At 55.4% G+C, this 13,079-nt stretch overlaps 1 protein-coding gene across 5 annotated transcripts in view; it reads left to right on the top strand.

Moving 5' to 3' along the window:
* NOS1 (nitric oxide synthase 1) overlaps nt 1–12,767 on the top strand; it is a 73,363-nt gene extending 60,596 nt beyond the window's left edge. For 4 of the 5 annotated variants that reach the window (XM_033075610.1, XM_033075607.2, XM_033075608.2 and 1 more), the window contains exons 22-29: nt 144–313; nt 507–717; nt 1,937–2,024; nt 2,306–2,427; nt 2,669–2,817; nt 3,281–3,475; nt 4,731–4,849; nt 5,691–12,767. In XM_033075610.1, the coding sequence (XP_032931501.1) occupies nt 144–313; nt 507–717; nt 1,937–2,024; nt 2,306–2,427; nt 2,669–2,817; nt 3,281–3,475; nt 4,731–4,849; nt 5,691–5,706 (1,070 nt within the window). In that variant the 3' untranslated portion in view covers nt 5,707–12,767. The remainder of the gene's footprint in view (nt 1–143; nt 314–506; nt 718–1,936; nt 2,025–2,305; nt 2,428–2,668; nt 2,818–3,280; nt 3,476–4,730; nt 4,850–5,690) is intronic. The other variant, XR_004419662.2, reaches the window with a different exon arrangement.
* The last annotated feature ends 312 nt before the right edge of the window (nt 12,768–13,079 follow it).

Genomic DNA, 13,079 nt, shown 5'->3' with positions numbered 1-13,079 from the left:
TGGTTCCCTGCTGCCATGCACGGTGTAGCTGGAGATGGAAAACCCTGATCCAGTGTCTCAGAGGGAGATGCAAACCAGGATTTGTCCACCCTGGCCCTGCTGCTCAGCTGATCCCAGGCTTGTGCTGAATTGCCTCCTGGCAGGTGTCATCAGTAACTGGACAGACGAGAACCGTGTCCCACCCTGCACCATCTTCCAGGCCTTCAAGTACTACCTGGACATCACCACCCCTCCCACCCCGCTGCTGCTGCAGCAGTTCGCTCTGCTGGCCACCAGTGACAAGGAGAAGAAACGTCTGCAGGTCCTTAGCAAGGTAAAGAGGCCAAGCCCCAGGTTCTGCAAGGACCTGGGGACAGTCACAGCATTTCCATGCCATGCTGTGCTTAGGCTGAGCAGGGCTCAGAGTGCCTTCACTGCCAGCTTTGCCATGCACCTCCTGGGATATCCCTTGAGGCACCTGGAAAAGGTGGATCCTGCAGCTCTCTCCTCCCTCTCCCCTTTCCCAGGGCTTGCAGGAGTACGAGGAGTGGAAGTGGTCCAAGAACCCCACGATTGTGGAGGTGCTGGAGGAGTTCCCGTCGGTGCAGATGCCCTCCACGCTGCTGCTCACCCAGCTGCCCCTCCTGCAGCCTCGCTACTACTCCATCAGCTCGTCCCCGGAGATGTACCCAGGAGAGGTGCACCTCACCGTGGCCGTGGTGTCCTACCGCACCCGAGGTACTGCTCCAGGCCTGGCATCGGGGCAAACAGCAGCAGGACAGGGGCCACCCACCAAATCTCTGGCTGGGAGATGTCCCTTTAAAGCCTTTCTGCTGTTGGTGGAAAGGTTGAGCTGGAACAGAATAGGCAGAGCAAAGGGAATAAAATAGGAATTTACTGAAAGGAATTTACTGAAAGGATGCACCTTGAGTAGAGCAAGAGCCCGGCTGGGGCTGCACCCAAATCAAATCCCAGATGGATCCCAGTCACAAGTTTTACACTTTTATGAGTTTTGGTTCATCCACACATTGGGGTCAATTGTCCAACCACAGCTGCAGGCTTTGAAGTCTCAGCCCCTGGCTTGCCCTCTTTCCCTTGCTGTTGTTTCTGCTTTTTGGATACCAGTTGTCCTTGATTCTCTGGCTGGGAAGGAATTTTGTCCAACCATCCTGTGAAGAGACCTTACTAACACCTGACATAAAGTTTCAGAGTTATACACTAAGCAGCAGAGATTCTGAAAAATATAAAAGCTAAAAGCCAAGTCATCACTTCCTGCTGCAAGAGGAGATTCCCCCAAACCATGGCACTGCTGTCCCATGTCATGGAGAGTGGCAGTGACACAGAGATGGCACTTCTGGGGCAGTTATTGTTTATGTATGTAATACATAACTATATACTAATACAATACATAACATATGTATATATACTAATACAATACATAACTATACTAATCTATATAATGTATATAATACATAGTTACAATAGTTTTGTATGTAATACATGATCCAAGCTCTGTGTAGGATTCTGTTTGCCCACCCCAAAATCCACATTCCCAGTAGCCAAACTCGTGTAGCAGTGCAAGCATTGATGTGTCCAGGCGTGGTCCTGGTGTGGATGGACACAGCCCTGGTACTCTGCAGGACACAGGGAGGACACTGGAGCTGCCATGGAGGGTTTGTGTCTGGCAGCATCATGATGCTGCTCCAGCCAAAAAGGGTCCAAAGGAGAGCTGGGTGCTCAATAAGGGTTGTGGAGCTCCAGCTATGCCAGGTCTGGGTCCTGGGCAGCTCCGCAGAGGGATCCAAGTGCCAAACTATGCCAAGTTCATGGAGAAGGGATGCTGAGGTATGAAATGTTTCAGGGAGTGTTCATGCAGGATGCAGAAGGGTTTTAGGAAAGGAAACAGTCATAGGGTGATGTGCCATGTACAGACCTCCTTCCCTCCCTGCCTTCCCAGATGGAGAGGGACCGATCCACCACGGCGTGTGCTCCTCGTGGCTCAGTCGCATCCAGACGGATGAAGTGGTGCCCTGCTTTGTACGAGGGTGAGTGACCCACACAAGGCCAGGGCTGAGGAATAGGGGGTGAGACCCCTCACAGGATGAGCCCTCTGCCCTCGATTGTCATCACAGTGGGAGAAAACAGAGCTGGCTTTGTGAGCAAATGGTACCCCTTGGAGAGAAATTCTGCACAAAAATGTCACCTCCCGGGATTTTACCTCATGTCCTACCCCTCCCTGTCCAGGAGGTGTCTGAGCCGGCTGTGGGCAGGGGGAGGGAGCAGGGAACTCCCTGCTTGTGTTTAACCCGATCTCTGGTGTGTGCAGCGCCCCCGGGTTCCACCTGCCCCAGGACCCGCAGGTGCCCTGCATCCTCATCGGCCCCGGCACCGGCATCGCCCCTTTCCGGAGCTTCTGGCAGCAGCGGCTCTTCGACATCCAGCACAAAGGTGGGGCCGGCCCCCTCCTCCTCTTCCTCCTCCTCTTCCTCCTCCTCACCTCGCACAGATTCTGGGTGGGGCCCTCCTTCCTCTTCCTCACCTCACACAGGTTTTGGGATCCCTCCGTTGGGGGTGCAGGGATGGGGTCCCACCTGCCAGGGGTGTCCCCGCAGATCTGCTGCAGTCTGGGGGAGGTGGCTCGTGGCCAATGGTGGCCCCGGGCTGACGGGGGTCCCTGTGCTGTCCCCAGGGCTGAAGCCGTGTCCCATGGTGCTGGTGTTTGGCTGCCGGCAGTCCAGGATCGACCACATCTACAAGGAGGAGACGCTGTTTGCCAAAAGCCAGGGTGTCTTCAGAGAGCTCTACACGGCCTATTCCCGGGAACCCGACAAACCAAAGGTGGGCACGGCCCCGGGGGTGCTGGCCAGCCACGGGAGCCCACGGGGAGCCAGCAGGGCTGGGCACGCTGCCTCCTTGGCCAGTGGTCTCTCATCCCTGGCACACCAAAATGTGCAGGGTTGGCCCTTCCCAGCGGCCACCAAATCCCAGGGTGTGTCCCCACCCCAATGAAGGAAAGGAAAGGCAAGGCAAGGCAAGGAAGTCACCCAGTGGGGTGGCCCAGAGCCAGTGCAAATACCTGCTCCAGATTCCCACTGGGACCTGAGCAGCCTGGCAATGAAGGAGGTGCTGCAGGTGTGCCCATGTGAGAGCAGAGTGATGCTTCGCTGCTGTCCCCTTCTCTTTTTGGGGTGCTGCAGGGCACAGCTGTGTCCCCAAAGAGGGGCCACACCTCAGTGCTGCCCCGGGGCAGGACAGGGCTGAGAAACCAGAGTTAACCCCAGCTCCTCCTCCCGTCCCTCAGAAATACGTGCAGGACGTGCTGCAGGAGCAGCTGGCCCAGACCGTGTTCAAGGCACTGAAGGAGCAGGGAGGCCACATCTACGTCTGCGGGGATGTCACCATGGCCGGGGACGTGCTCAAGGCCGTGCAGCGCATCGTGCGGCAGCAGGGCCAGCTGTCGGCTGAGGAGGCAGGAGCCTTCCTCAGCAAGCTGCGGGTGAGTCCTGTGTGCGGTGACACTGCCACCGCTGTGCCACCGCTGTCACCTGTGTGTGCCACCACTGTCACCCACGTGTGCCACCACCATCACCTGTGTGCTGCCACTGTCATCTGTGTGTGTGTGCCACTGCCATTACCTGTGTGCCACCACTGTCACCTGTGTGTGTGTGCCACTGCCGTCACCTGTGTTTGTGTGTGTGCCACCGCTGTCACCTGTGTGCCACCTCTGTACCTGTGTGCCACCACCATCACCTGTGTGCTGCCACTGTCACCCATCTGTGTGTGCCACCGCTGTCACCTGTGTGCCACCACTGTCACCTGTGTGCGGTGACACTGCCACCTGTGTGTGCCACTGCTGTCACCTGTGTGTGCCACTTCTGTCACCTGTGTGCAACCACTGTCACCTGTGTGTGTGTGTGCCACCACTGTCGCCTGTGTGTGTGTGTGCCATCGCCGTCACCTCTGTGTGTGCCACCACCATTACCCGTGTGTGTGTGCCGCCACTGTCATCTGTGTGCCACCACTGCCACCTGTGTGTGTGTGCTGCCGCTGTCACCTGTGTGTGCCACCACGGCCACCTCCTGCCACGGGCACTGCACCTGCTGCCTGCCCCCGCCTGCACTGCGCCCAGGGACAGTCAGAGGGTGACACTCCAAAGGTTCCTGTGTGCAGGGAGGTCACCTGGCTGCTGTGAGGAGCATGCTGAGCACTGGGGCCAGCACTGTTGGGCACCCCTGGCAGGGCTTGGTGGCCCTGCAAAGTCCCTCCATCAGAAAAATGAGTTCAGATCTCCAAAATCTCCCTGTCTGTGTGCCCTGTACCAAACGCAGATGATGCAGCTGGAGCTTAAATGAGCTCAGTTTGGGACACAGCCCCGGGGATGGATGCTGGAACAGCTCTGCTCCTCCCCAGGGAGATAACTCAGCGTGATTCCTGAGGGATTTCCTCTTCTGAACCCACCTTCATCCAGCCCCCAAGGGAGCCCAGAGCCTTTGGCTGTCCACAGACGGGCACTGGGGCTGCCGTGCCCCTGCCAGCCAGGAATTTCCAGCAGCTGAGGGTGTCCAGTGCGTGGAGCAGCTCCCCTGTTCCCAAAGTGTGACTGTGGGAAGGTCACTGCACCCCCTGTCCCACTCCTGACAGACCCCAAACCCTCTCCTGTGCACTTGGTGCCTCCCCACCACGCAGGGCTTTGCTGGGGCTGACAGAACCCTTTACAAATCCCGTTTTCCCTCTGCCCCCCTCCCTCCCAGGATGACAGCCGGTACCACGAGGATATTTTTGGAGTCACCCTGCGCACGTACGAGGTGACAAACCGCCTTAGATCCGAGTCCATCGCGTTCATCGAGGAGAGCAAAAAAGACACGGATGAGTGAGTTGACACCTTTGTTTTAACCCCTGCAGTCACCTCGTGGGCTGGGGGATGGGGAATGGGGAAGGAAGCTGTGACTTCAGTGCACACCTTAGAGCAGAGGCTGAGGAAGGCACTGGATGTTTGCTCTGGCAGTGCCTCTGCAATAGCTGTCACCTCTCTAGGATAAATCCCCCCAGATTCTCAATTTATTGCACTGGTGTGCAACCTGACGATCCCATCCAAAGGAAAAAGGTCCTGCCTGCTGCCTGCTTCCAGGCTGGAAAAACCCATAGGAAGGGGTGACTCTCCCCAGCTGCAGGGGAGCCTGGCTGGCTCCAGGTGTTCAGCTCTCCATGCCCCTTCAGGAAAAATCCAGAGATTTTTCTCCCTGCTGTTGCAAAAGCAACCAGAAGTTTAAAAAAAAAAAAAAAATCTTGACATTTGCTGTGTTTGTTTCTGCTCTACCAAGTCCTGCCATTTGCTCAGCTTGGTCGTGGTGGGATTTTCCCTGGCTGAGAAGAAGGATTATTTAGGATAAAGGCTGGGCAGCTGCATGGATCTTGCTCCTTGTGCTGGCCCTTGGTAGCTTGGGGTGAAACCCCTTCCCTGTGTGGTGCCTGGAGTGGATTTTCCCACATCCCTCGGGCTTGGTAGGAATTTTTCTCCAAAGAATCACATACTCTGGGGTCTGGACTCTATCAGAGTACCTGTGGATAGGGATAAGGTGACCTTCCTGCCCACCTCACACAGCTCTGCAAACTCCTGCCCACACACAGGCAGGATATCCCCACACCCCAGCAGCTCCTGCTGCTCCTCACTGCTCCCTCTAAGGCTGCCCTTTCTCCCCTTTCCCTTGCAGGGTTTTCTGCTCCTAACTGGACCCTTCACCCCCAGGGGATGCCAAACCAGTCCCAGCACCTGCTGCCCCCTCCAGCTGGAGGGCACTGGGTTTTGTATTTCACGGACACGGTGGCTCCTTTCCCACGGGGATCTGCCCATGGAAAGCGCTCTGTCTCTCGTCCTGTCGTTGTGTCCTGATGATGATGATGATGACTTTTATTTCCTTTCTTCCTCCTTCTCTTGCTCTTGTCCCTCTCTTGTGGCCATTTCTTTTCACCTCCTTCCCCTTCCCTGGATTTCCCCACTGGAGTTCGATGGCTTTATAACCTGCAGTGGCTCTTTTCAGAATTCCACATTTCCCCTCCTTCCCATGAGGGCATTTTGCAGCTGCATGAAATCACCACCTTTGTGATCATTTTGGGTGTTTCTGGGGGTGAGCAGAGGTGGCAGGGGCTGGGCAATGGCGAGGTCTTGTTGCTTGTCCAGAGCTGGGGGTTGTTCCTGCCAGGCTCCCTCTTTCCCTGATTTGGGGCTTGGCTGGATCCTTGCATTTTCATGGCTTTCCTTTGGGTTTGGACAAACCTGGGCATATACCCGAGGCTAGGGGCAGATGAGGTGCAATTCCCATGAGTTTTATCCATCCCCAAGCAGCCTGGGTACTGCTGTGTATTTTTTTATCTGATTTATGTGTCACAATTTCTCCTAATGAGCCCCGCGCTTTGTCTCCCTTTTCCTGCTCTCTTTTCCTGCTCCCTGTGAGCCTCTCCCTTTGCTCAATCCCAAACTTTTGCTGGCATGGAAGTTCTCCCACAAGCTCTGAACACACAGGTTGATGTGCAGGCCAAGGAAAGCTCCTGGCAGTGACTTCTCCAGAGGGTTTTACAGGGAATATTTGACCTGCAGCCACGATGCTGGTGCGACCTGGCTGAACCCAGAGCTCTGCATGCTCTGATCCCTCTCCCAGATGAGCCTGGAAAGCAAGGAGGATGGGACAGAAGCAGCTCCCAGCTGCCAGAGGCACCTCTTGGGAACAAAGACAGCACTTGGAGGGGGATGGAGGCTCCAGGTCTTTGGCAAGGATGTGCCAGCAGAGGAATCGTGAAATGCCAGAGCCATCAGCTCTTAGCACATCTCATGAGCACCTCTGGGACAGCAGACCCCAGCCCTCTCCACGTTTTAGGGAGCAGAAAGTGTCACTGTGGAGCCACCTGCCTGCCAGGAGAGATGTGTGGCACTTTGGGGGTGAGGCAGGCTGCTCTGTGCCACCTGCCAGGACACCTCACGGGACAAGGGAGGTGACATCAGCTGCAAAGGTGCTGGGCTCTGACACGCTCACACCTCAGCCCTGCTGCAAGAACCTGGCCCCAAAAGCGATTTGTTAACACAAACACAGAGAGGTTGGAGAGAACAGAAAGCCTCTGACACAGAAGAGCTGTCTGCAAGGGAAAGCAAACGTGACCTTGTGTGTCCTTCCTCCTGCTGCACCCTGAAGAATCCTGGAATATTCTGAGTTGGAAGGGACCCACGAGGATCAAGCCCAGATCTTGAGTGAAGGGCCCACCCAGGGATTGAACCTTGGCATTTTCAGCACCAGGCTCTGCCCAGCTGAGCCAGCCCCAGGTTTGTCCTCCCTCAGTGCCATCACAAGGACAGCAGGACATGGCTGCAGGGATGCAGGGTTGGCATCTTGAGGTGGCAGCTGCTGATCCTCCCCTCCTGCCCTGCTCTGCCCAGCTGTGCACAGATCCTGGATGGAGCTGAGCACCAGGACTGGTGACAGCACAGGGATTGTCCAGGAGCTTTCACAGGGCTAATATCACCTGCCCTGAGATAAAGGCAGCACAGAAAGAGCTGCAGGATGTTTGCTGCTCTCCCAGCCCATGGAACAAGCCTCACTGGCTCCCCTATCCCAGGCTGTGCTGTTACCCCCACCCTCAGCCAGGATCTCCTGCCCTCTCCTGCCACATCTCCATGGGCTGTGACACCTTCTGCATCGACTCCCTAAATCCCTGAAGCATCTCCAGCCCAAAATCCAGGAGCAAAAGGGCTCAAGGCACCGGGAGGATCTGAGATCCAGGTCTGCTGGTGCCAGCCGAGCATCCAACACGGGATAAAACGAATAAATGCTGCCACGGTGTGGCCAGAGCTGAGCTGGCGGGGCTGGGACACACGGCCAGCTGAGTGACACTGCCTCGGGACCTGGCGACCTGCTGGGGAAAGGGCAGTGGGATGGGGGAGCTGGGTCCCAGCAAGCTTGGCTTTGATCCCTGTCCTGTGCCTGCAGAAACAAAGCTAAAATCAGAAAGAAAATCAGACTCATCCTCTTCTTCGGGAATTCTGGCTCTGGATTTGTGCTCTGGTCCTCCTTTAGAAGAAGGGACAATGTACCCCTGAGGAGGAGGAGGAGGAAGAGGAGGAGGTAATGCCCAAAGAAACATCTCTTTGTCCTCTTCCCAGCTCACACCGTGGTGCTGGCAAGCTTTGCCCTCCTGTCCTGCCTCCTGCCTGCTCTGCTGCACCTCTCCCCTCTGGGGCCCATGTCTGAGCTGGAATATCTTGCTGTTTGTGCATCCCAAAGCTCGCCAGCTCCATCTCCCCTCCCAGGGGAGCCAGCAGGGAAGCAGAGCTCTCCTTCCATGGGTGTGCAGAGGGGTCTGGGCCAGGCAGGCAGACAGAACCCAGCAAAGCTCAGCCCTGCTGAGCCCTTAGAAATGCTGGCTTAAGGCTCCTTGCCTGGAGCTGGAGCAGAAATCCCTCCCTGCCGTGAAGGTCCGTGAGGTTCAAGACCCCCAGGGCTCGGAGCTGCCTCTGCTCCTGCAGCCTGATTGGGACTGCTGGCTCCTCACAAGCTGCACCGCTGGGAATTTTGATTCACTCTTTGCTGTTGAGTCAGTCTCAGACGTCTGAACTGCTCCCCTTCATCCCCTCCACCTGCAGGGGCTTCGCACTCCCCTCGAGCTTCATTTTCTCCCCTAGCAACAGGGAAGGAAACTTGTGGATGTGCTTTATTGTTCCTGAAATGCAGCTCTGCCAGCCTGGCCTCTGCTCTTCTCGCTGTGGCATTTCTGATGTGCAAGTGTAGCCACAAAATCCCTGCTACAAACACAGAGTGAGGTGGGCTCTGCCCCAGCCCTGTGCCCTGAGCTGCTCCAGGGGTCACACACTCAGGGCTCGTGCCTCTGGGGCACTTGGGTCACAAATCTGCCCCCTCTGGTGCCTGCCTGCCCCTCCCGTGCTGGACTCATGGACACCCAGCCTGGCCAGTGTCCCAGTGGCTCTCCTGAGGATCTCCACCACCCCAGTTCTGAGCAGCTCTGCTCCTTTTCACGCTCCAGGTGTTGCAGAGACTCTTCTCTGAATAGGAGGTCTGAGTTTCAAGACACTACAAAGTGAGTCATTATATGGATTTGAAAACCCAGGGGGAAAGGTTCTGTGTTTTCCCAACCTGCTGTGTCCACCAGCAGGGAGAAATCATCCAGAGCACAGGAATCCAGTGCTGTGGTGTTGGTGATTTCTGAGGTTTCATCTCCTGGGAAGGACTGCCTGGGAGTTTGTTGTTCTGTTTATGAGAGACAACAGCAAAACAGTGAGACAATGGCAAAACAATGAGACAATGGCAAAACAATGAGACATCCACCACCAGGAGTGGTCTCACAGAGCTGTCACCTCCACATCATGGCCTGAGCTATGTCTGGAGAGGAGCTGAACCAATCACACCCGAACTGGCCAGAGAATGGGCTGTGATTTGAGGCTGTCCGTGCTTCCTGTCCCCTCTGTGCCTGTGTGTCCCCAGGGGCAGCAGGGACTCTGCTCCCCCCCGACCAGATCTGAGGTGTCTGTGCATGGCCAGCAGCGCTGCAGATGTGTCCTGTGCAGCCCTGCAGGTGTGTCCTGGGCAGCGCTGCAGGTGTGTCCTGTGCAGCCTTGCAGATGTGTCCTGTGCAGCCCTGCAGATCTGTCCTGTGCAGCCCTGCAGGTGTGTCCTGTGCAGCCTTGCAGATGTGTCCTGTGCAGCCCTGCAGATCTGTCCTGTGCAGCCCTGCAGGTGTGTCCTGAGCAGCCTTGCATGTGTATTCTGTGCAGTGCTGCAGGTGTGTCCTGTGCAGCCCTGCAGGAGAGGAGCTGGGAACAGCCAATGGGACAGTGCCCCCGTGTCCAGCCTGTGGCTGCTCCTTTCCTGTCGGTGTGTGACTCCTCTCACCCCATCCCATCCCATCCTGGCTGTTTCCCCGTGGAGCTCCCTCCCTTCCCAGCCCTGCTGCCCACCTGGAGCAGGGATGGACACGGTGCCTTGTGCTGGGGAGGGAGCACAGCACAGCTCCTGCCCTCTGCCTGCCACGGCTGGGGAGGGTCCCTGGGATCACTGGAGCAGTGTCCCTGAGGTGGGGCTCCCAGGGGATGAAGGTGGGAGAGCTCTCAGAGTGGGTGCAGACTGGGGCTGTGAACTCTCCCACACCCTGTTCTGATTAAACTGTGTGGGGAGAGCCTGTGTTTGTGCTTGAAGCCTCCTGGACTCGCACCAAGCCCAAGCCAAAGCTGCTGCCCCCTGACTTCCCACCACTGGAGCCATCCCATTGCCCTCTGAGGGTTCCCACCATTTTTTGGAAGGGTAATTTTATGCTCAACACTAAATTCTGTTCCTGCTTTCACCAGGGACTAGTTCTCAGCTTCAGAATTGCTCTGATAACTCTGCAGTTGTGTTGATAGCTCCAGAGGGAAGCACAGTCCCTTCACAGAACAGATGGAGACGCATTTTCAGGACCATTCAACTTTGCTGTAACTCCGTGTTTGTTATAACAATTCCTTCTGCAAAATTCGGCCAGCGCTCTTGGAAACCTGCAGTCCTGAACTTGGATTAAATTAGCCTGGAATCCAAGTCCTCCCAGATCTCCAAAATGCCTTCCACACCTGCTGGCTTCAGTGGCACTGGGGATGTTGGCAGCTTGCACAGCAGCAGCAGCAAATTCAGAATATTTTTGCGTGTGTTGATCCGCACTTGCACGTGCCTGCAATGCATGGCTCCAGCAATCCCTGGGAAATCTCCCCTTTCCCAGGAAAACTCCAGCTCCAGCTTCTTCCACGTGGCTGTGTGTGTTCAGCAGGGAGTCAGGGGAGAGGGAGAAAGTTGCTGCTTTAAAGCACTTGGTTCCAGAGGTGAAACAGAATTTAGGAGAGGTCAAAACCAGCTTGGTTCAGCACAGGGAAACTCGTGGGATGTCCAAACATTGCTGTGCAAATCCACCTTTTTTTTCCTGCTGGGAAAATGAAGCAGACTGGCAATTCCTGGCCTCCAAGCCTACAGATGTTTGGCTGTGATGGAAATTGGAGCCCTGGAGTCACAGGAATAAAACCCCAGCAGGTTGTGAGCTCAGAGCTGAGCAGTGGCAGTACCTCACTGCTGCTCTCCTGCCTCACTCACCCACGTCCCACCTGGCCAGATTTTGGGGAGGGAGGAGGGAGGAAGCACCTCAAAGTGAGCAAATCAAACCTGTGAGCCTGGCCCTGAGAATTCCTGGTTTATCAGGCTAAAGTTTTGCAGCTATTCCTCATTCCTGTGGTGAGGAATTGGGGCAGGACTCTTGTATCCAAAGCTTTGAGAGCTGTTCTGGAGCTGGGGAAAAGGAGGAGCTGCACTGGGATGCAGGGCTGGTGCAGAAATTTGTGAGGGAAAAACACCAGGCAAAGTATTTTCCTTCCAGGGACAACCTTAATACCTGCAAAATTGAAAGGCTAAATACTGGAAAAGTTGATCTAAGAGAGGAACTAATTCAGGGTTTATTTTTGTTGCTTTGTTTTCATGTGTTGGTTTTGGGGTGGGGAAAGCAAACAGAGAGCAAACAGCCAGTGTATCAAATTTGGATTAAATCAAACTTTTGTTCCTACAATAACTGCTAGGGGAGATTTTAAAAATTTATCAAGGGCAACAAAACAGCCTTAATCAACTGAGACATTAATGCTCCTTGCTTCTGAGCCTGCTTTTTTGTTCTCTCCTTATGATCATGGTGTGGAATCCTGTCTTAACAAAAGCCACTTCCCAGTCGCCCACAGGATGGCCAGGAACAGGAGATGGGGTTGGAGAATCTCCCTGCGAGTGAGATTCAGTGCAAAATCCCTGCTTTGCTAAAATCCTACAATATAGGCAAATCCCCACCATTCCCAAGGTTGAATTCCCATGCTCTGCTGCCTCGAAATGCCTTTAAAAACCCCAGGCTCTGTGTGCTTTGTGAGCAGTCTGCAGCTTTTCCAGAGTGCACACACAATTCCCCAGGCACAGGATGAGTGGAGCAGGATGACTTTCAGCCGGGACTCAGCGCTTTTTAGATTGCACAGAGTTAAAAACACCACTTCTGCCAGCTGCCCAGGGAATTTGATATTCAGTGCCAATTAATTTTTGTAATAGGAGCAGGGATTTATCCCCTTGGCTCCCCCAGGCACCTTTAGTCTCAGACTCAAAGGTTGGGTTGGAGTCTTTAATTTTCCGGTGGCCTTTTCCCGAAGAGCAGCAGTGCCACGACGAGGACGGGGACTGGGAAAGGCGGCAGCTTTGGGGCAGGGAATCCCGACTTTTTCATGGTGAAACCTTCAGCTGTGGGTGAATCCTGCTGGGCTGGGTGGGCTCCGAGCCCTGGCTGCTCTCTGCTCCTCGCTCCCCTCACACCCTCGTGTCACCGTGCCTTCATCCGCCCGAGGAAACGATGCCAAGACCTGAGCCTGGCACTCTCACTTTGCATCCCATCCAACAGGCGTGTGTGGAGCAGGGGGAGCTGCTTTTGTAGCTGTTGTCTGGGTGGTCCCAGGGCAGGTTTGTGCTGGGGACGCAGGGGTGGGCTGAGCCCGAGCTGTGTGTGATCCTGCCAGTGCTTTAAGCAGCCAGAAGCGTGGTTCTTCCCCTACCTCCGAGCTCTCAATGCTGCTAAAATCTCTGCCACTCGTTCCCCGTGCTCCAGCCCCTCTCTCAGATTGACTCTGGCTCTGTTTGCAAGATATCCACGTTGTTCTGAAGCATGCACCTCTCTCTGTATAGTCCCAATCTTCTGATTTTATGGAATACTTATGCCTGTTTGCATTACGGTCAAAATAAAAAAGTGAACTAAAACCTGGCAGTTCTTCTCTCCTCTCTGGGTTTTTAACACCAAAGGCTGCTCAAGGTCTCTGCTGATGCCTTGGCCTCACTGTGCTCTGCCACCTGTAATGCCAGGGTGCCATAAATAGCGGTGACAATCAGCAGTGCCTGTTCACCTGCCAGACACAGACACTGCCTGGCGAGGTGGCCTGAGTCACAGCCTTGCCTTCATTTATCCCATGGCCTCGGGGGAAATGTCACAGCCCAGCCCAGAAAGGAGGCTGGCTGTGGTCTGGGAGCCTTGGGAGCACAGTAAAGCAGTGCAGGCAGGGGCTGAGAGCCTGG

Source organism: Catharus ustulatus, chromosome 18 (assembly GCF_009819885.2).
Source record: "Catharus ustulatus isolate bCatUst1 chromosome 18, bCatUst1.pri.v2, whole genome shotgun sequence".
NCBI lineage: Eukaryota > Metazoa > Chordata > Aves > Passeriformes > Turdidae > Catharus > Catharus ustulatus.
This window is presented reverse-complemented; position numbering and strand designations above follow the sequence as displayed.